This window comes from Amyelois transitella, chromosome 2 (genome assembly GCF_032362555.1).
Source record: "Amyelois transitella isolate CPQ chromosome 2, ilAmyTran1.1, whole genome shotgun sequence".
Taxonomy (NCBI): Eukaryota; Metazoa; Arthropoda; class Insecta; order Lepidoptera; family Pyralidae; genus Amyelois; species Amyelois transitella.
Genome location: NC_083505.1, coordinates 9,550,240 through 9,572,216, shown reverse-complemented (window position 1 = coordinate 9,572,216; position 21,977 = coordinate 9,550,240). Strand labels below are relative to the sequence as shown.

Here is a 21,977-nt window from a genome sequence, read left to right as displayed (position 1 = left end):
CTTTTTAGTAGGTTTGTATTCTTGGCGAAATTCGCGAAAACAAAAGCTTAACTTTGCTTCGTCTTTATTATTATCTCACGATTTTAATACGGAAGAAAAACAAAATGCTTATTCTCTTAGTTAAAAATAGAACTGGCTAGTTATGTTTTTATTTTAATGGGGATTACCTTCGGCTAAACCTTAGCAACCACTGGCATTTAAGTAAACAACGATGTGTCAGACATTGTTTTGCGTGAACTGATTTGCCAATTAATGTTTCACGATGGAAATATTACATAATTTTAAACAAAATGGGTACTTTACGTCTGAACTTTATCATTTGGTTGCTAAGAAGAAACTGTTGGATCCAACGGAAGAGGTAGATTATGTTTATACACATCTTGACAATGGGGTGTATTGTACAGTAGCTACATCCTTCTTGTATTTGATAAACGTTATAATTAAATTCTGATGTAGAAATTCAGGATCTAGTGCTAGCTTTAAAAAAGTACATTTCAGCCTTGTTAAAGATATTAATCTAAGCTTAAAAGGTCGATGAATATGAAGGAAGCAAAAGAAGTAGGTATGCAGGGATCGTAGCTATCGAAAAGTATGTGTAATGGACATTATGAATATTAAGCCTTTGATGATTCTTAATTTTTCCAATAATTTCTGATGAAAAGTGATAAAGTAAAAAAATATTTACAAAACTATAACGAATAAAAATATAACTTTATAAGAATATTGTTAAACAATTTTAAATTTTCTCGCAGATCATTCCATCCCAATATGAAAAGGAAATGCGCATGAGTACTTTAGAGAGATTGCAAAATCTTAATGGTATTGATGTAGAAAATATGGTCAGGGCGGGAAGCAAAGGCCGTATACCAGTACTGTCATTTACACCAAGAGTTATTGTGTTCCAAAACTTCAAGCCAAATGATAAGATAGTTGCTAAATTCTCTGTAAAAAACATCAGTAAGGTATGATTTTTTTATTTCTGCGCTTTTTAGATGTAATTCCTTCTGCTAAGACTAGTTATATAGATAAATAATAATAAATATACTTATACGGGACAAATTACACAGATTGAGTTAGCCTCTAAGTGCGAAACATGTGTAATACTCAACGATACTATATTTTATAATAAATACTTATATAGAGAAACATCCAAGATCCACGCCAATCAGAAAAAGTTCGATTCTCATCATGAAGTGCTGCTAAGACCCACTTCTTAGGATTGGAAAGAGCCCAGAGGTTTCTTATTAAAATTATGTATTTTAAGAAAAAAGACTATCCAACGGAATTATTATATAAAGTGTGTTAAATAAGCATAAAGTTATAGACTATGATCCTGAAGTGGAGAACAGGAGAAGAAATCATATAGCAATAGAACCACAGACCAAGACTTTTTTGCACAAAGACAGTTTTATGTTATTTCAGCACGTTTATATAATAAAATAAATAAAGAGAATTATATATACAGTAAGTTGTACAAAGAATGTAAAGCTGCGATAATTGGATGGCTTGAAACTAAAGGATATGATCAGACTGAGACTTTATTAAGTTGAATGTATATCAGTATAAACTACAGTTTAATATACCTAACACTTTTACACATTATTATAATTGAATAACATATTTTAACTAAGTTATTTTTAACTGTTTAATGCTTCATTATATGCTAATATTTCAGAGCGGGGTCTCCTGGTACAGGCTTGCACGCTTAAAAGGAGACTCCAATCAAATCCTTTTTAGCGCCACAGAGACACTACATGGAATGTATGAACCCGCACTGTTTTGGCAGAACCAACTTTATCTACGGAATAATATTATAGGAATATACATAACTATTAGAAAAATCTCATAACTTTGTCGAAATTAAACTTCTATACAATTATTTTTCCCCAGAGCCCTTCGTACCTCAATATGGTGTACAAGGAGTCTTCATATTTCTCCGTGAAGCCCTGCAGTGGGCAGCTCTTATCACGCTTAGCTCCAGGCATCAGCGTGACGTTTGCCGTTACTTTCACGCCGGTTCAATACGAGGATTATACCCACAGAGTCATGTTTTATACCGACGTTGATCAGTATATTGTAGCTTTTATTGGTGTGTTTATTATCTAATCTACTGCTTCGTAGTACGTTTGAATGAGAATAAGTATTAATTATTTTTTGTATTATTGATAGCAATGGGCCCGAGGCCTGTATTCGACTTTCCGGATCAAATTGTCATACCAAAAGTTCCGTTGAAAGTTGAAAACTCGTATCTTATGACAATTCATAATATTGGTGCCGTCCCTGCGGGTTTCACACTTCAAACAAGGAGGTAAGATATGCTATTTATTGAGGAACAACGCAAATAATAGTTTTTTTAACAATTATCACCTTTTTACCATTTTTCTCACTTTTAGCCCGTTCACCGTGCAACCTAAATCTGCTTATTTGATTCCGAACCAAAAGATTCAAATCAAGGTTGGATTTAAAACAATGCATCTCGGAGAAACCAACGGAGTGTTATATGCTATTTTAGAAACAGGTAAGTATCACATTTAAGTATCTAGGTCATCATGACTACCGTTTATGCAATTTATTTACTTTAACTAGGTATCGTTTTAAAAATAGTCGATTCGAATCTACAGAAAGGTTGGCAGCGTCACGTATAAATCCACTTTGATGTAACAGTGCTTTTATCCTTTAGTTGTACTGTTTAACATTGACACATTGAGGGATCTCAAAAATATCTACTCATGAAGGATAGCACATAGATAATTTTACGTACAAAATTTTTGCATGCAGCAGACTTTGCATTGTCCAAATTCCTTATCCAGGCGAGCACTTCCATATAAAGTTGGCAGGGTCAACGCACACAGTGAACATAGAGTTGGAGAAGGCTGTGGTGAGGTTTCCGGATACCTACAATACGATGGTGCGCCAGCAAACCTTCAAGATCACCAATAAATCAGACCACATTATTACTTTCATGTGTATGAAGAATGAATGTGTCTACTACGGTGGGCATAGTGTATATTCATTTTATTACGTGTTAAATATTAATATTATATTTTTAATATATGTTTCAGACTAAAGTCAATGTATTCAATTTATTTCTACTCTGGCATTTATACATCGCCAAAAGTTTATTTTATTACTTATCTAATAATGTTTACTAACTAAATAGCAAAAGTTTGAGTTGCTCTACAAAAAAATTAATGAAATGAACATTTTTGCAGATTTTCAAGAAAAAGTGAAGTTAGCTACTATATTCTACAACGTTAAAGATATTGAATCTGCTAAATACACCAAACTCGTCAGGTATGACGTCCTGAGCAGCGACGAGCACGAAAGAGTTTACACTAGAATATTTTTCGATGAAATTCAAGCTTTAGTGGCTGATGAAACTCTGACTTTCCAGGATACACATTTCTCTATAACTCCTATTGTTAGTAATAAATCAATGTATTTTTTTTCTACGACCATTTTTTAACTATTTTAAGAATTATTAGGAAGTTATTTGTTTGTTTTTAGAGTGGCAAGTTATGGCCTAATAAATGCACAGAACTAGTTATAACATTCTCGCCAAAACAAGTGGGAGAATTTGATGCTACAGCGTACTTAGATATTGATGGTGTATACGAACGCGTGCCTCTCAAGATGGTGGGGAATTCTCTACCGCCAGCAATCCATCTTAACTTGGAAACATTGGATATGGATTGTGTTTACATAAACAAGATGTATAACTATGAAGTGGTTGCAGTCAATAAAGGTTAAAAACAAACATTCTTTTTCTGCATTTTAAAATTGATAACATGTAGAGAAATTGTAGTAGAATAGTAAGTAGAGCCCTCTCTTAAAATTGTTAAATTAGTTAACTGGTTACAGGACACATAAATGGCGTGATAGTGTATAAAGAAGTGCCGACATTGTTCGGAAGTAATATCAAATGTACTCCAGAAATGCACTGTCTTCGTCCCGGCGAAAGAGAGATATTTGTTATTTCCTTCAGTAACTCTAATCAAGGGCCTTATTTTGAAGAAATCAACTTTATTGTACGCGATACCAGTGTCGTGTTGAAGTTGTACTTAAAGTACGTGATTTCGTTATTATTAAGAGATATACGAATACGACAAGATACTTTACAATTATTAGAGAAAAATAATCATTAATAATGGTTCTGTTTCACATCAATATTAATTATTTAACGTTATTTTTAGGGGTGAAATCATATATCCATCCTTGACTTTTAGCATACCTTGTTTAGATTTTGGAAAAGTTAGTGTGGGTAAGTAATTACTATACTTTTATTTAAAAATTGTGGAAAATTAAAAATCTTGTTTAAGTTTTTTCTGTTCCCCAAAAAATTTGGCATTTCTTCTTTTAGTGCCTCCTAGCCTCCTATACCATTTCTAGAAAGAACATCCCAAACTTCTCCTACATTTAGCTGTACGTTGACTGTCAGTCAGTCGGTAATGTAAGAATTATAAATTAGTCTATTGAAGATGATGCCGTGTGGTTCCCGGCAGTGCCGTGTGGTTCCCGGCACCAATACAAAAAAGAATAGGACCACTCCATCTCTTTCCCATGGATGTCGTAAAAGGCGACTAAGGAATAGGCTTACAAACTTGGGATTCTTTTTAGGCGATGGGCTAGCAACCTGTCACTATTTGAATCTCAATTCTATCATTAAGCCAAATAGCTGAAAGTGGCCATTCAGTCTTTTCAAGACTATTGGCTCTGTCTACCCCGCATGGGATATAGACGTGACCATATGTATGTATGTATGTAAGATGATGATTCATAGATAATGATAATGTATAGGATTGCCCAAAACGTTAAAAGTCGATGTAATTAACGAGTCAGTAGTGAACGTCACTGCGTCTGTGAAAATATCATCCGATGGTCCGGAAGTGAGCAGTATGACTCTAGCAGACTACGCCGTGGCTGATAGCCCGAAACCAAGTATTCCGCAATGGCCGAGAGAGTTCAACATCGAGCCTTGTAGGATAGAGATGGGGCCAGAGTCTAGAGTTTCTTTGAAAGTAAGTTGATTTACTTGGTTGACTAAGTAACTTTTTTACTTAACTGTTAACTTGATGCATCCATTTTTTTTTAGGTTTCACTAACGGCAAACCTTATAAGAGCTAACCAAACTTCTTTGGAACTAGAGCTAGATAAATCTGATAGTCCTCCTATAATTCTGCCAGTAATGTTCGACGCTAAAGTGCCTGACATTACACCTGCTCCCGAAATCAAGCTTCGTGCATGCTTCATTGATTTTCCTTATGTAAACGACATTCAATTAACAGTCAATGAGTTTTGGGGATATTTCACGTTAGAGGAGCCAGAGGTAAATATGATAAGCGGTGTCGCGTGGAGCAAATCAATTAAGAATTTTACCTACAATTGTATTAAACTTGAAATGTATATCGTATGCTCCGTCTATTCGCTGTCCACTTTTTAAGGAAAAAATATACTTTAAATGAATATATATTAATTAGGAGGAATCTACTTTGGAAGTCACGGTCGGAGTCAAAGAAGGAATGATTGAACCGAACAGTACATTCAGCTTGCCAGTAACAATTAAAACCAGTGTTCTAGGCGTTCAAGAGTATACGATTCGGTACGATCATGTTTTATTTTGAATCCTTATTTCTTTATTACATCAATGAATTATTCTGCTATTAGTATAACCTCCCCTTCATTTTATTTTAGTTTACGTCTCTTTGGAATGTCGAAGCCAATAGAAATATGTCATATTACGGGAACCGGCGTGCGACCAATAGTTACATGTACGCCTGTAGCACTGCATTGGGGTCAAGTCAAATTGCTTACGAAATCACAAAAAGTTCTGACTCTTTGTAACGATTCTCCTGTTTACGTCAATTTCAAAGCTTCCCTGGTATGCTTATGATATATAACATAATAACAAAGTTACAAATATTATCGAGATGAAATTGAAATCATTGAAATAAAGTAATCTGCTTGAAGTAAATCACTTTTCCCTTTCAATATTTTATGAAGTTATTGATCTTCCTCATTTCTCCTTTATTAGTTAAATTTTGGTGCTTTAATAGGTTTTAAATTTCCATTTTATCAGCTGAACAAGGATGGACGATGGAATATTCATCCAAGTGAAGGGCATGTGGCGCCAGAATCGGAGACCGATTTGTGTCTAACATTATATTTATTGGATGCAGACTCTTACACAAACAAAGCTGTTATACAATTAGAAAAAGTGAAAGATATTGTGGGTATAACGAATATCTTGTTATTCTTCTGAATTTATAGGAAAAATAGAAAAATCTAAATGTAGAAAGAAATTTTTATGTTATTTATGCCACGCTAGACAGAGGACTATCTCATAATTATTACAAGCTATCCTCCAAGCGACGTTAGGATAAGCAGGACATCCAACAGGTGCGCCATAATTTGTATTAATTTTTGTGTCATCATTAATGCAGTTGGTGCCATTATCTGCCACCGGAATTGGCACAAGTATTTTAGTGGGAGAACTGCGTGACAGAATTTTTCTTGGACGTAATTTCACCAGAATACCTTTACATGCCACCGTTGTTATGGAGAACTGTGGAACCCGCCTGCATGCATTAGAATGGAGTGAACATTACAAAGCACCTAAAACTAAGCCACAAACTTCGTAAGTAGTTAAATGTCAATTAAATGTGTAGCTTCATTGATGTAAATTAATAAAGGAAAGGGCACACGTTTTATTGCATAGTATGGAAATTATATTCAAACGATAAGTACTTAACGTAAAAACTGTTATAATCGCCCAACTTATATTCATCATTTTTTCCTTAAATTCTTTCAGAAATATATTGTATTAACGTATTTTTGATGATCATTTCAGAGGTTTCTTTAATTTAGACCCAAAAAACTTCAAAATGGCTTCTGGAGAAAAAATAGATTTGACTATAACAGGGTTGTCGCATAAAGTCACTACAATTAAGGAAATGTGGTATTTAGTCGGAAGCGTAGAAGGTATTAATAAAAAGGAACTGTTATTAGAATGCCAAATAACAGCAGAATTCGTTGATCCGAAAATTGAAGTGTCAGCGACAATGATAGAATTTCAATATGATTACGGCCCGTACAGCGAATATTATAAACTGACAGGTAATGACTGACGTGTGGTTCCCGGCACCAACATAAAAAATAATAGGGCCACTCCATCTCTTTTCCATGGATGTCGTAAAAGGTGACTAAGGGATAAAAAGGTGATAAGGGTTTATAAACTTGGAATTCTCCTTTTAGACGATGGACTAGCAACCTATCACTATTTAAATCTCAATTCTATCATTCAGCCTAACAGCTGGACGTGCCCTATCAGTTTTTCAAGACTGCTGGCTCTGTCTACCCCGAAAGGGATATAAACTTAATTGTTTAAATTATCCAAAAAGGCTCGACCGGCTGTGCATGGGGGTGTGTTGGTCCCGACATTAATGTTTGGGAGTGAAAGTTGGGTATGGCAAAAGAAGCACGAAAGCAGAATAAATGGTAAAGAGTCAGGTCAAGAGTACCCGAAACCGCCGAAGCGAAGGAAGTATGTAGAGATCGTGGCAAGTGGAAAGATGAAGTCTCTGCCTACTCCTCCGGGAAAGAGGCGTGATTTTATATAAAGTTAAATAAATTAATGAATGACAGGTAAAATATCTATTTTTAAAATATATTGAACAAACATGGTATTAAAGTCAGAAAAGGATCAAAGAAACTCATTAAATTTAGTTATTTTTAGTAGTTCCTTTGATTTGCATAATGTATCTGTTTACAGATATAGTAACTATAAAAAATGTGTCAAAGTTGCCATTGGATATGGACATAAGCGTGCGGCCACCGTTCGCAATTATTCAGAAGCAACACACTTATAAGATCCCACCTGAAGAAGAACATTTATGTTGTTGCATTTGTTACAATGAATGTGATTTAAACGTTCCTAATATGCACAATGAAATTGGTCCATTCCAATCAAAATTGTTTATAGATTACTTAACTCAAAGACCCGTAGAGCCCACACGGAAAGAGCCGTTACATTTTTTCCAAGACATCAATAAAATTAAGATGGCTTTCAATCTAACTCACACTATTGAAGAAAGATTAGAAGATCAGGAAATTATGAAAATACAAATTTTGTTAGATACCACGAAACATGTGTCACTGAAATCTAAAATATACTGTGACTTGATGAAAACTAAGTTCAGAGGTCATAAAAATAAGGTACGTAAATTAGTTTGCATATAATTCCATTGCATCTAAAATCTACGCACTGCGTCGAAAAGGCGACAAAGGGATGGGCTTATAAACTTGGGATTCTTCTTTTAGGCGATGGGCTAGCAACCTGTCTGAATCTCAATTCTATCATTAAGCCAAACAGCTGAAAGTGGCCAGTATTTAAAGACTACTAGCTTTGTCTACCCCGCAAGGGATGTGGACGTGATTGTGTGAATGAATGATGAATAATTCAAAATGTTTGAGTGTGATATGACTGAATTTTTGTTTTTCATTTCAGGATGCAATTAAACTTGTCGGAAAAATAAATTTTCCCAATGTGTTTGTTTTTACACCAAGAGTTGATTTTCAATCTATTTTAAATGGTAGCATTAAAAGTAAAACCATACAAATACAAAATTTAACTCCACTTTTAGCCTGTTATAGGTTTCAGTGGAAAAAATGTTCTATAACAGTTCGTATTTTTTTTGTCAATTTTGAATAACAAATGTTCTTTATTAACCGTCCAAAAATTAATATGTTTATGTTGCAAACAGCATGAAAAAGACAAGCGATGTAACATGTCACAGAAGAAAGAATCTGATGGTAACACATATTTAATTTTATGATTTAAGATTCTTTTTGAGTAATTTTGAATGATTTAATTTCTTTCAGGCAGGAAAACGAATACAGCCAACAATGACAAACATACAGATGATTTAGAAGTAGAAACCGAATCTGATATTATTGGTCAGCCCATCGCCAAGCAATCTATAAAAGATACCAAAAGTTTAAGAACAAGTATAATGTCAAAAGTAACCCCAATGATAGAAGTTGACTTAGAACCGCAATTTGAATGGAATTATAAATTCAAGAAATTACCAAAATATCAAGATAACATTACTAACGACTTACTGCAACTTATGCCACACCGTGGTTTATTAAAACCAAATGAAGTTCAGTACATACATGTAATATTCACGCCTAAAACAAATATCAGTGTTCGAGCTACCCTGGAATGTGAAGTATTGGGTGGACCTTCTGAACTTATCACTGTTTTCGGACAAAGTTCTGATTTAGTTTACAAAATCAATACACATAAACTTAACTTCAAAATAAGATCTTTTCATGAACCTGCGTCAGAACAATTGATTATAAATAATAATGCGCAACTGACATTTGAATATAAAACTTATTTGAATGAGCCTAAATTCGAAAATGAATTACAAGGCACCATTTTGGATTTGGTGCCACGGAACAAAATATTAGAACCAGAAGAGGAGGCAGAAATGAAAGTAGTCATTAGACCTGGTGTAGTAGGTTACTTTAAAAGAGTGTTCGTGTTAGAAATTGGTCACTTACCCCACATTCCTATTGAGATATTCGGTTGGGGTGTGGTCCCACAAGTTTACATGTCATTACCAAGACCAGATATTAAAAACGTAGGTTATAAAAAATAACTTCTAATTAATCTATTCTAGTATTGTATGGTACATGCTGTTGTCCTACAGTTTTCAATTTATTTTCGTGTACTTAGGTACTTATTTCTTCTATGTTTAAACTTAAAATTAAAATACGCTTTAATATATTTAGATTGAGCCTGGGTTTGAGCATTAATTGAATAACTAATATTGTCTACTTGTTTTTTGTTTCATATATTATTACAAAACTGATTTTAATGATATTTCAGCTAAATGCAGAATTGGGTTACCTAGCGATTCCAGCACTAACGCACGAGTACATGAAAGCTATAAATGAGTTTTTCGGAAAGGATAAATTAGAAAAACAGATTGATAATTTAGATTACGATAAATGTCACGAAGATCCTGATCTGCAAACTGGTTGGCACATATGCTCCTCACTGGTAAAAAAATAATTAACATTTTATTGGTAACGTTATCAAATAATAATCAAGAAATATATGTATCTCCATTGATTGAAATATAATTATTTTTAAGGATGAATATCCCACTGTGATGGACATAGAATTGGCAATAGAGAGAATGCTAGTTATAGAGCATATAAAATTGAGACCTGAAATCCTAACTGTGTATTCTAATACTAACAAAATGGGCCCTATTCCGGGCTTCCATACGACTCCTTACGTTATTGACTATGGCGTGGTTATAACAGGAAGTACTGTGAGTAATTTAAAACTCTAAACTACAGAAAAAGTGTAGCGGAGTACATTATGGAAGGATATCCCGAAATTTCTAAGAAATAAACGAGATTTTTGTTACATTAATTTTAGAGCAATCTATCAAAATTTATTTGTTTGGAATTCAAACAATAATACGAAACTTTTCGCTCTACAATATTTATACGGATGACAATTCATTATACTTTCAGATACAATCCACAACTGAAATAATAAACTATGGTCCGATTCCGACCAAAATACACTTTGCTAAAGGGACTCGCATACCTCCATGGCTGACCGTGAAAATTTGTGGCAAATTGACTCCCGGGGAAAGTGGAAAGCTGGACATTGGCTTTATGCCAACTTCAAATGATTTTACGGAATTGGAACAGACCGTCGAAACGTATTTCAACTTGGATGTAATAATGTCAATAATATATTTTTCACTCCACTTTCAGATCCACTTTTTGCACTCAAGACTATTTTAGTCCTTGTACTGAGATTTACATCATTTTACAGTTGAGCAAGCTTTTGTGGGGATTGAAAATAATACTTTTAAATTTTACTAGAAATTGTAAATGTAAACATTTTCGACGTATGAATAGTTTATGAGTAACTTTTTTACATAAGAAATACGATGTACTTGGTAAAATAGATTTAACATTAAAAAACACCGAACTACAAATAAATGCGAGTGAAGCCGCGGGCGACAGCTAGGTTGTAAAATTCTTATAAAAATCATCCTCACCTCCTTATAAATAAAATTTCAGGTACCCTATGGTGTCACAATACCAGTATATATCAAAGCACTTTGTGCAGTGCCATATTTAATGTCCAATGTGACTATGATAAACTTTGGCTCGGTCAGATGTGGTGATAAAATAATTACTTCAATCCCTCTCAAAAACGTGTAAGTGGCTTTAAAGATATGTACTAAAACTTAAAAAGAAACGAAACTTTATGTAGCAATAAAAATCTTAGCCGGCTACGCTCCGTAGCGTTCTACGTCGTAGTCATCTCGTAGTCCTTCTACGAAGTAAGATTGCTGCGTACGTACGACGGTAGCATAGAAGGATTTCGACTAGGTACTTAAATCTACGACGTAGAACGTTGTTTTAGTTTTTACTTGAGAAGTATACATAATTGGGTATAATATATTTTATCATACAGCGGAAGACCGACATGTATATGGTATGTGACATTAAGACTGAAGGCGCCAGGACCCAATCCCATGGTGGTGCTTGATAGCTCCGGGAAGTATGAGCCGGGTGAGGGAGGCTGGCTTAGCATCGCGTTCAAGCCAACTATGGAGGTCACGGAGAACTTATCTTTATTTCTTTTAATTCATACTTGCGATTTATACTTATGTACGTATTTTCAACAAAACGGATCCAAGTATACAGGTAAAATGTTAGTCGAATATTTGTGGGAAGGATAGCGATATAATTTTATTATCTTTTATGACATGAGCTTTTATTAAATAAAAAAACTTAAACTGCTTTTAAACCAACAGATGATGTACGAAGGCATGCTTATATTCAGATTCCACATGAATCCAAATAGAATGACTATCCCCGTGTTCGGGCGAGGTATACTGCCGCAAGTGCACGTGATTGGCCCCAACCTGAGCTTTCCGCCGACGCTGCCCTGGGCGGAGACCACCGAGATTTACTTCGGACTGACCAACCCGTGCCCTTTCCCTATTGAACTTATAATTGCCCATACCGATGAGTAAGTGATTGAGGAAATAGTGGAAGATTCATTGTTTTGTCTGTCTTCCTCGTGGCTTTAGTCCCGGTTGCATATTCACCTCTCTGGAGAGGAGCCCGGGGTATGCCTTTGACCATGGAGCCTAGATTGTTAGAGTTTTTAACCGAAGTGACTCCCATCTGACCTCCGCAACCTCTGCAGGTAAACCTAACCTACAATGGATCCATTGTCTTGTCTGTACCATGACTAAACCCGAACCCTAGTAGAACGAGTATCCCTATGTTCGCGCAAGGTATAACACCGAAAAACACGTGATTGGTCCTAATTTAAGTGTGTAATTTATAAAAAATGACAGTAACTCTAAATGACTAAGTACTTAGTGTGAGGAGCGCGTGAACCCGTGCTCGTTCCTAATTGCACTTATAATCGCCCGAACTGTTGAGTAAGCAATTGAAAAAAATGATGGAAGATACATTTGTTGAGTGTAAAGTATGTGTGGATTTCTTAGCACCAAAATATCTGGTGGCTTGTGAAATAGTCATATCTTAAGTTTGTGTTTGGGCATGTTTTGTGCTCTATGTCGGAAATGGAATGGCCTGTGGAAATCACATCACACCAAATATTTTGATTAGAGGTACATTCATCATATAGTTGTTGAAACCTTTGAACTACTAACAGGACAGTATGGTTACACAGAGGATTATTGTAAAAATGATATTTTTCAGGAAATGGAAAGAAGAAGAAGAAATCTTTCAATTACTTTATAGATACTACAATAAGCCAGAAGAAATGTTAGTGCCTGCCATCAAACCAGGAAACGACCTCCCACCAGAGATAGTCGGATTTTACAAAAAGTTTACAACGACAATAGCAAAGTAAGCTTAATATAATTATTAAATTTTTATTTCAGATAAAGAAAAATACTTATGCTTACGTTATAGTGGCCATTGAATCTTATGCATACTTTAAAAGCTCACGAACGTAAAATCACTCGAAGTTCAGCTTCAAACTGATTTTATTTCGCACAAAATACGTCTATACAACCACTTTAATTTTCGAACTAAACTATTATTGTAGTGAGTTATTATTGTTTATGCTTTCATTAAATGAGATATTTATGTTAATTAGAGCCAAGGAAGAAGAAGCTGCAGCGCTAAAGGCGCTATCTGCAAAGTCATCCCCTATGACGAAGTAAGTTTGAATATTTTATTTCAAAATACATACTCGTATAACTCAAGTTTACATACATTTATGTTGCATGGCAAGTGAAGTGTGAAAATTACGCACAATGGTAACAATGGAAAGTTTGAGGCCTTTTTTACTAAGGACAAAAAGTATACTTTTTTCGGCTTAGTTGAACTTTTTATTATTTATTCAAGTATTGTTCAAACTTGTAGTGGGTAGATTTTTGAGATTCATTGGTTTAAAAGCTAAACGTATTTTAGAAAAACAAAGAGTCCGAAGAATGCTCCAAAATCGACGGGAACGACAGTATCACCGAGGAAGTTTAGAACGGAAGCGGAAATCATTGCAGGTGGAATAACATCATTTACTTTTAAACAAACCACATTCTAGTAATATATGTAACTATAAATTGTGTGTATGGTTTTTTTTAAATCGAATTCTAGATGAAATAAAAACTCTGCGAGAAAATGAAGTGGATCCTTTGAAGGAGTGTCTGCACGTGTTTGATCACTTCTCATCTGATTCGGAGATGGATAAAAGGTCTAAAGGACTACTTGTCTTCGTCCATGGATCACCATGTGAAGGTTTGAACAATGTATTACATTTCAGTAAAGTGAGTGACGATTTTTTTACACAATTAGATACATTAGAATATTATACGAATTCAATCCTATTTCATGAATAACTACTAAATTATCATGTTAATATATAGAAGTTCAGTGTCAAGAAATGGCGTATTCTATCGGCAAGGAGCTGAAGATATCAACAGTGAATATAGATAATTGCATAGTGGAAGCCTTGTGCGAATGCAAGTGTGCGGCCAAGATGTTGATACTAAGTACTATCAACGAGCTCTATCAAATGTCCAGATCTCAACCCATGACTAAATCCGATTCCCAGTCCGATGGAAATGAAGATCCCGAAGAAGGTATCATAAAAATTATTATATTTCGAAAATATTAAAAAGTCGTTTTATCTACATTGTAAATTTACTTAAATCTCTAGTTATTTGATAGTGTAATAAATTTCAGACATAATAGATGAAACAGAAGACGAATTTCAAGTAATATATAAGAAAATTGAATATTTGGCCAATAACAAAAATATTGGAACGCCCCGATCTAAAGCAAGTGATAAGAAAAAGGAAAAGGCCCCCTCTTCGTCACTCGGTTCCCATACCGCTTTAGGGGCAGTTGGTTCTACAACTTTATTTAACTTGGTATTAACGGTTTATTTATGAAAATTATTCATGAATATGAGACTTCTATCGCTTTTAATGCTTGAAATGCTTACGAATAGGTGAAATAGTTATATGTATTATGTTATGTATACACACTAAGTTATTTAATATGTGATCTAAAGTCAACAATTACTGCCATTTTTACAGGATTTAATTCAAGAACTTCTTATGGATTACTTCAATCTTCCGAAATTCAATCGTGGTCTTGTACTTGACTCATTGAAGAGTATAATATTAAAGAGCCCTGCTTTAACTCTGACATTAGTCCTGAAGTGCAAAAGTAATATAAGAAACATACATCTTATTCTATGTCAGTCCGATTTCAGTAAATGGGCACAAGCATATGAAGAATCTATTAAAGAAAATGAAATGTTGGACGAGTAAGATATTCAATTGCCCTAAAAAACAGACCGATTATGTTATTTTAGTTACTTATTAATTATTAGATTTTTTTACAAAACCCTATTACAGAATGAATTTCAAAGTCTATGATGAAACAGAAATTCAAGAAATCATTAATTCATTTGAAGAAATGGATGAACAAGAATACAAAAATGCAAGTCCAGAGTTAAGAGGAATTTATATAACCTATGGATTGGAAGAGAGAAGAAAAAAATTATTTGATAAATATGGGCAAGTATTATTGCAAATTTTATACTAAGTAACCGATTTTAAATCGTTTAGTAATAAATATTTTTGGTTTAATTAGGTATGCCTACGATGCAGCTAAGAAAGAAAAAGGTATAAAATGTTCTTATAAAATTTTGCAATGTACGTAGTTAATTGTCACACTATTTACCGTGTACTTTTATTCCGACAGAATTCAGTAAATCAATGTTGAATATTGACACGTCAGAGTCAAAGAAAAAAATAAAAAAGGATGACACTAAAGGTACATACATACATAAAATCACGCCTCTTTCTCGGCGGGGTAGGCAGAGACTACCTCTTTCCACTTGCCACGATCTCTGTATACTTCCTTCGCTTCATCTACATTCATAACTCTCTTCATGCAAGCTCGGCGGTTTCGGGTATTTTAGACCTGACCCTTTACCAGGACGTCCTTAATTTGATCACACTAAAGGTAACATGCGAGAATGAATACAGTCAAAGTCCTTTTATATTGGTACTATCAGTCGATTCAAATTCATGTAACCATATAAATGCCTTCATGGAAATCCATATTGTCCTGGTTTATATTATGATCTTAGCTATAAGGTGACCACAGTTTGGAAGCAGCTTGTGTCCAGCGTGTTCCAATGACCGGTTCCAAGGCTACGCTTAGGTTAGGTCTTTGCACACACGTAAAATATCGAAATAATATGTAGATGGAATGCATGTTTTGTTCTTTAAAATTATATATGTGGTGTTTTAGCAAAACCTTCCACAGAATACAATGTTATGAATGCGAAATACAATGAATATACCAAAATAACGTATGAGCAGTTAATTAATATAGCCAACAATTGGATTATCGACGAAGGGGAGATGGGCACGCCACTCATTGGACTTAATGGACAAGTTGTAGGAGCAGCACAAAAGAAATCTAAAAAGAAATCAGATCTGCAACTTCAGGTAGATGCATAATGACCATAAATTTTATTACAACTTTCTTCCCTTAACGATATTCTAGGATATCGATATACGTTATCGTGATTTGTTCAACACCATGGGCTGGTTGTAATTGCTTGACATAACATAATGTATAAATAATTTTTTAGATGTCTGATATAAGCATTTCGGACCGCGGATTCCCATTGACCCTAATTACGTGTCCATGCTTACGATATAAAATGGCTTTAGTAAAAAGCTTGGCAAATTCGCTTGTGGTCAAGGAAGCTTTAGAGGAAGAAGAAGAATGTGACATTTTGAAATGTCCAGAGAAAAGGAAAGAATATACAGTTCTTCTGCCAAAGACATTTCCTGTCATCAACCATGAAAAGCCCCTGAAATGGCGTTATTTGGACGAGCCGCCGGTAAAATATGTCATATTACGTAAACATAATTTTAATGGCATACATACATACACATACATAAAATCACGCCTCTTTCCCGGAGGGGTAGGCAGAGACTACCTCTTTCCACTTGCCACGATCTCTGCATACTTCGGTTTATAGATATCTCATCTCAACATACCCTTTTCTATTCCTGTAACTACATCTTCTTTCACATCACAACATTCCCTTATCATGCTGTTCCTTATCCGGTCACTCAATTTCACACCCATAATACTCCTTAACGCTCTCATTTCCACTGCATTTATTCTGCTTTCGTGCTTCTTTTGCCATACCCAGCTTTCTCTCCCATACATTAATGTAGGGACCAACACGCCCCTATGCACAGCCAGTCGAGCCTTTTTGGATAGTTTCTGACTGCTCATAAAGGCATGCAAAGCTCCATTCACCATGTTACCCGCGTTCACTCTCCTTTCAATATCACTATCACACTTGCCATCTGATGTAAACTTAAAATTTTAATGGCAACTGTTCAAAATAGCATCTGAATGGCGTAAATAAAATTTATGGCATTACAATAACAGAGCAAATAATTTAAGTTGCTTAGAAACAACTGTGTCCTAAAAGCAAGAACATATGTAAATAATAGCACTTGTTGGACAGTTGGGTAAAGTAATATTTTGTTTATTTTAAAGCTGAAAAAATGCGAATGTAACCAGCTCACTGATTTGAATTTGTTAGATGATACAAATCAAGAAAATGTTGTAAATATATTATCCAAATGGCATTGCGTATGTGGGAAAAAGGTAACTCATTTGTAAATTTTGATTGTAATTTAAATAAAATACCTATATACTATATATATATACTGACATACTCGTATTACCTTGTCACTTCTCATTAATCTGTAAATTTTGTTTGGGCACATATAGCTTAACCTATAAAATTTATAACAATTAAGAAGACACTGGATTTTACAGATGACATCTTCTCAAACATCCACCAGTCAAATCCCTTCAGCTTCTATTGAAAAAGTTTATGGCGAAGAAGGGGAAGGTGAAATTGAATTGCCTTATCCTCTACCATTACGTAGCGTCAAATCTATTTCAAGTTAGTATTTTTTCATACATCATAACGCGTGTGTATTTCTAAAATCTACCAGAAAAAATCATACATTATTTTTTAGCCACTGGAGGACGTTTGGTGTTACAACCCGGTGATCTTGTACGATGTAAATATGCGTTTAGTCCTCAAACTGAGGGTCATTTTAGTGTCAAACGGTTTGTGGAAGTTAGTGGCTGGCCAAATTCAAGAGTTGATATCAATGTCTCAGGAATTTGCGACTTGCCCAGGTAACATTTTACTGCTATGATGTATAAAGGAGTGGCAGATGGAATGTTCCAACTTATAAATAACATTTGAGATAGAATCTTAAAGTTGAATTTACTTGGATGGCAAATTTTGTATTTTGTAGTCTTCTTTCTCCTGTTTTAGTTCCTGTTGCATCTTCACCACTCTGGAAAGATGCCCGTGGTATGCCTTTGACCATGGATCCTGGATAGGGGGAGTCAGGTTTTTCACGAAGCGATTCCAATCTGACCTCCGCAACCTTTGAAGGAAAACCTAACCCGTATTGGATCGATCATGGTTACATATAAAGTTGCCTGAATGTGCAGGTTTCCTAACGATGTTTTTCCTCAACGTAAGAGCATCGGTTAGTTTTTAAACTAACTTTGAAAATAGTCATTGGTACAAGGCCGAGGTAGGATTCGAACCTGTGTCTTTCTGCGTATTACGCATTTTAACCGGACACCTTACCAATTCGACCAGCGACTCACCAACTTTGTAGTATTGTTCAATGTTTATTCCGAAAACGCTAGTTTTTCGATTTTATAATTCACTTTAATAAAATGTTCTGTTTCAACTTTAGGCTTGACAGCCGTCCAAAGAAAATGTTCGAAAACTTTGTTAGGAGAACTGTCGAGGAAAACGTTTACAAATTAACATATTTAGACGATCTTAAATTATTTGAATTTGGTCCAATATTTATCGGTGGTAATAGGTAAGGCAATATATTTTATTTTACGGTTCTGTAGCCTTCGAGGAACCCTTGTTTATAACTAAGACAAACACAATGTATTTTATTGTATAATATATTATTATTATTTATATTGTAATTGGTGCATAATCTATACATATAATAAAATAGTAAAAATATTTTGTCTGTACATTTAGTATTTTTGACTGAAATGGATAGAGGGACACTTAGAATGAATAATAGAGAGCAAAAATATTTTTTCTGAATTTCTTGTCTGTCTGTCTGTCTGTATATATGATCACGATTATCTCCGAAAGTACTGAACCGATTTACTTGAATCTTTCACCAATTGCTTTGTTTTGACTTAGAATAACATTTAAAGTTTGTTTCATCAAGTTTGATCCTATGTTTATAAGTTTGCTTATAAACTTAGGATTCCTCTTTTAGGCGATGGGCTAGCAACCTGTCACTATTTGAATCTCAGTTCTATCATTAAGCCAAATAGCTGAACGTGGTCATTCAGTCTTTTCAAGACTGTTGGCTCTGTCTACCCCGCAAGGGATATAGACGTGACCATATGTATGTATGTATGTTCATCAAAATCGGTTCACTAAAAAAAAAGTTATCGACATTTGAATGAATCCAAGGCATGAGTTTGCCTGCAAATAAGTTACGAAACTTAAAATTCAAAGTCATTTATCATTGTACGAGCATAATACCTATAACATATAAATATAAGTGAAAGGCGACTAAGGGATAGGTGGGATAGGTAGGATGGGCTAGCAACCTATCACTATTTGAATCTTAATTCTATCATTAAGCCAAATAGCTGAACGTGGCCATTCAGTCTTTTCAAGCCTGTTGACTCTGTCTACCCCGCAAGGGATATAGACGTGACCGTGACATATATGTATGTAGTCTACTTTAATTTCGACACCACCGCAACGGCTTCGATGGTCCAGTGGTTAGCGCGTGAGACTGTGAAGTTGACGGTCCCAGTTCGAGTACCAACAAAAACAAGATATTTTTTTTTATTTAAAATATTTTTTTTTTGTTGTTTGAGTATTTTATTTAAAAAAATTGAAAATCAAATTACTACATATAATAAAACGGTGAAAATATTTTGTCTGTACATTTAATATTTTGACTGAAACGGATAGAGAATTTTGATTTTACATTTTTTGTCTGTCTGTCTGTATCTGACTGTATGATTAAGATTCAACTCGAACATTACGCGGACGAAGTCGCGGGCAACAGCTAGTGTAATATATTATATAATAAGCACCTGCGTTCATGGTTAAAAATAAAAGTTGTACAACGAGTATATTGCTATTGTTTTCTTTAGAATATACGAAGAAGAGTATAAAATTGATTTAAAAAATTCATCACTTATAAGAGCAGATGTCCATATAGAATTCCTTGAAGATACTACAGTGTTTCAAATTGACAAAGACTTCTTAAGGCTTGAGGTAATAATTTCGATTTAGTAAATCACGTAATTTTCTTAAATCACCATAAATATGTATTGTTAAAGAGATTTCGAAACCTTTTATTAAACAACAACTAAGGCAGTTTTAACTCAATAAATGTTCGGGCTTGGGAATGTAATAGTGAAAAATACTTCATGATTTTGATCCACCATATAAAATAAGATTTTTGCAATTACTCTAGCCGGGATGTCGAGGAAAGCTGACAATATCAGCAGCTCCAGCGGAAGTGGGAGTCCATAATGTTGTATTACTGTTTTGTATCAAGGACAACCCAGAACTTGTTACTGTGAACATCAAGTGTAGCGGAGTGGTGCCGATTGTGGAGATTTTACCAATCACTAAAACCATTGGTGCGTATTGAAATCGCACTTTAAAATAAATATAAACTGAAAAAATAAACAATGACAATTTTTTTTTTATTTTATAGAGTATGGAAAACTATTACTATACCGACGAGAAGATGATAGATTTATAGTTAAGAATGACTCTATTCTACCTATTATGTGGAAGATACGTAATGCCACAGAGTTTATTAGTGATTTCATAATAGCTTGCACGTCGGGAATTGTGCCGAGACACAATAACCAAGTAGTCCCGGTGACCTACATCGCTTGCAACGTTGGAATAATTTCAAACAAAATTCTCACAATTGACGTATGTAAAACTTATTCTCATTTATTTTGTTCAATATTGTTTGTGAATACTTTTTGGGATTTTTCTGTAGCCTAAATGACGAAACCTTGATAAGTTAAAATTTCTTGGTTAATTGAATATTTTTGCAGTTGTCGCGACGCGGCATAGCCTGGGGCCGTCAAGATACAGGAGTGTAGGTTGTGCAAATGAAACAAGAGAGTTGACTGTATTTGAAGCAAGCCCCGGCGAGATAAACGTTATCGAGCGGGCACAGCAATTCCCCGAACACACTAACACTATTAGACTAACACTATTAGTTTCTTCAGGCTTCTTTCTTCATGAACCTCTGGCTGTAGACAGACTACTAACACAATAATAAATGCATGTTTTCTGTCTTCAAGTTACATACATGCTACATGTCGATATTATGGTTTACATCAGTCAGCTTAGCTCTTCTGAAATATACACACATATTGGACCGAAATTGATTTTTTATTTAATGTTCCTTCCGACCGACACGCTAGGAGTAGCCTCCTAACCTAAAGTTTTTGGTTGGAGGTTTTAAATTGACGAAGAGTGCGCTTTTTCTAACGTTGTAGATTTATGATGCGGAAGGGCGCGGCTCACCCATGATAACTGAGAATTTGTATCTGTCGGCTGAATGCTATGACGTCATGGTGGAGTGCGCCTACGAGAACCCTACCGAGATGTACCTCAATTACGGCAATGTGAAAGTTAATTCCACAGTCATTCGCGAGCTTTATTTATTGAATAGAGGAAAATACAATATTTATTTTAAGTAAGTGCATAAAATGTTTTAGATTTTATATTTCGAACTAATAGTTATTTTAATTTTAGGGGAGATAAAAGTTACTGGCTTTTTTAACAACCGAAATTTAAAAAAAAATCTGCCAGCTTTTAACTTTTCCGAATAAATTACCAGAAAAAGATATCGTGTGTGTGACCACGGATTCAGACCACCATTTTATGAAAAGCAAAACAATATTTGCAATTATAATTATGGAATCCAATTTTAAAATTGAATTTACCCACAGATTAAAAAAAGTAAAGAATTTCCCGGAGCCTTCTCTACTGCGGTCTTTCGAAGCGATCCCCGAAAGCGGAATGATTCCCGCCACCCTAAAGCTAGTATCCATCGACTTCGAATGCACACCTACGACCTCGATGAATCTGGCCAATGTGCCCGTGTACATCTGCACTTTACTCGACGGCAGCAAGAATCAAGTAGTAGTTGCCAAGTTCCCAATATACGTTACTATTGCCTCCTTTTATAATACGTAAGTTTGTGATATTAAAGTAGTAATTAAAACAATGCATCAATCAATGCCGAAGTATAGCTCGCTAAAAAGAAAAATCTCTTATT

At 34.7% G+C, this 21,977-nt stretch overlaps 1 protein-coding gene across 1 annotated transcript in view; it reads left to right on the top strand.

Annotated features, from left to right (window-relative positions):
• The first annotated feature begins 262 nt into the window (after positions 1-262).
• The window catches only part of LOC106143583 (hydrocephalus-inducing protein homolog), a 36,781-nt gene continuing 15,066 nt past the window's right edge, over positions 263-21,977 (top strand). Inside the window, 47 exon segments of the mRNA XM_060944900.1 lie at positions 263-358; positions 753-962; positions 1,891-2,089; positions 2,170-2,308; positions 2,394-2,518; positions 2,811-2,993; positions 3,213-3,421; positions 3,508-3,745; positions 3,862-4,066; positions 4,194-4,261; positions 4,798-5,018; positions 5,093-5,326; positions 5,478-5,599; positions 5,692-5,878; positions 6,077-6,226; positions 6,441-6,634; positions 6,848-7,113; positions 7,769-8,211; positions 8,504-8,677; positions 8,775-9,644; positions 9,893-10,066; positions 10,161-10,343; positions 10,552-10,761; positions 11,113-11,252; positions 11,513-11,654; positions 11,856-12,073; positions 12,778-12,927; positions 13,181-13,243; positions 13,498-13,586; positions 13,681-13,821; positions 13,950-14,165; positions 14,269-14,456; positions 14,625-14,857; positions 14,949-15,110; positions 15,187-15,227; positions 15,298-15,369; positions 15,853-16,052; positions 16,199-16,453; positions 17,128-17,238; positions 17,413-17,542; positions 17,619-17,784; positions 18,363-18,494; positions 19,816-19,939; positions 20,142-20,310; positions 20,388-20,614; positions 21,193-21,392; positions 21,649-21,891. Of these exon segments, the coding sequence (XP_060800883.1) occupies positions 263-358; positions 753-962; positions 1,891-2,089; positions 2,170-2,308; positions 2,394-2,518; positions 2,811-2,993; positions 3,213-3,421; positions 3,508-3,745; positions 3,862-4,066; positions 4,194-4,261; positions 4,798-5,018; positions 5,093-5,326; positions 5,478-5,599; positions 5,692-5,878; positions 6,077-6,226; positions 6,441-6,634; positions 6,848-7,113; positions 7,769-8,211; positions 8,504-8,677; positions 8,775-9,644; positions 9,893-10,066; positions 10,161-10,343; positions 10,552-10,761; positions 11,113-11,252; positions 11,513-11,654; positions 11,856-12,073; positions 12,778-12,927; positions 13,181-13,243; positions 13,498-13,586; positions 13,681-13,821; positions 13,950-14,165; positions 14,269-14,456; positions 14,625-14,857; positions 14,949-15,110; positions 15,187-15,227; positions 15,298-15,369; positions 15,853-16,052; positions 16,199-16,453; positions 17,128-17,238; positions 17,413-17,542; positions 17,619-17,784; positions 18,363-18,494; positions 19,816-19,939; positions 20,142-20,310; positions 20,388-20,614; positions 21,193-21,392; positions 21,649-21,891 (8,912 nt within the window).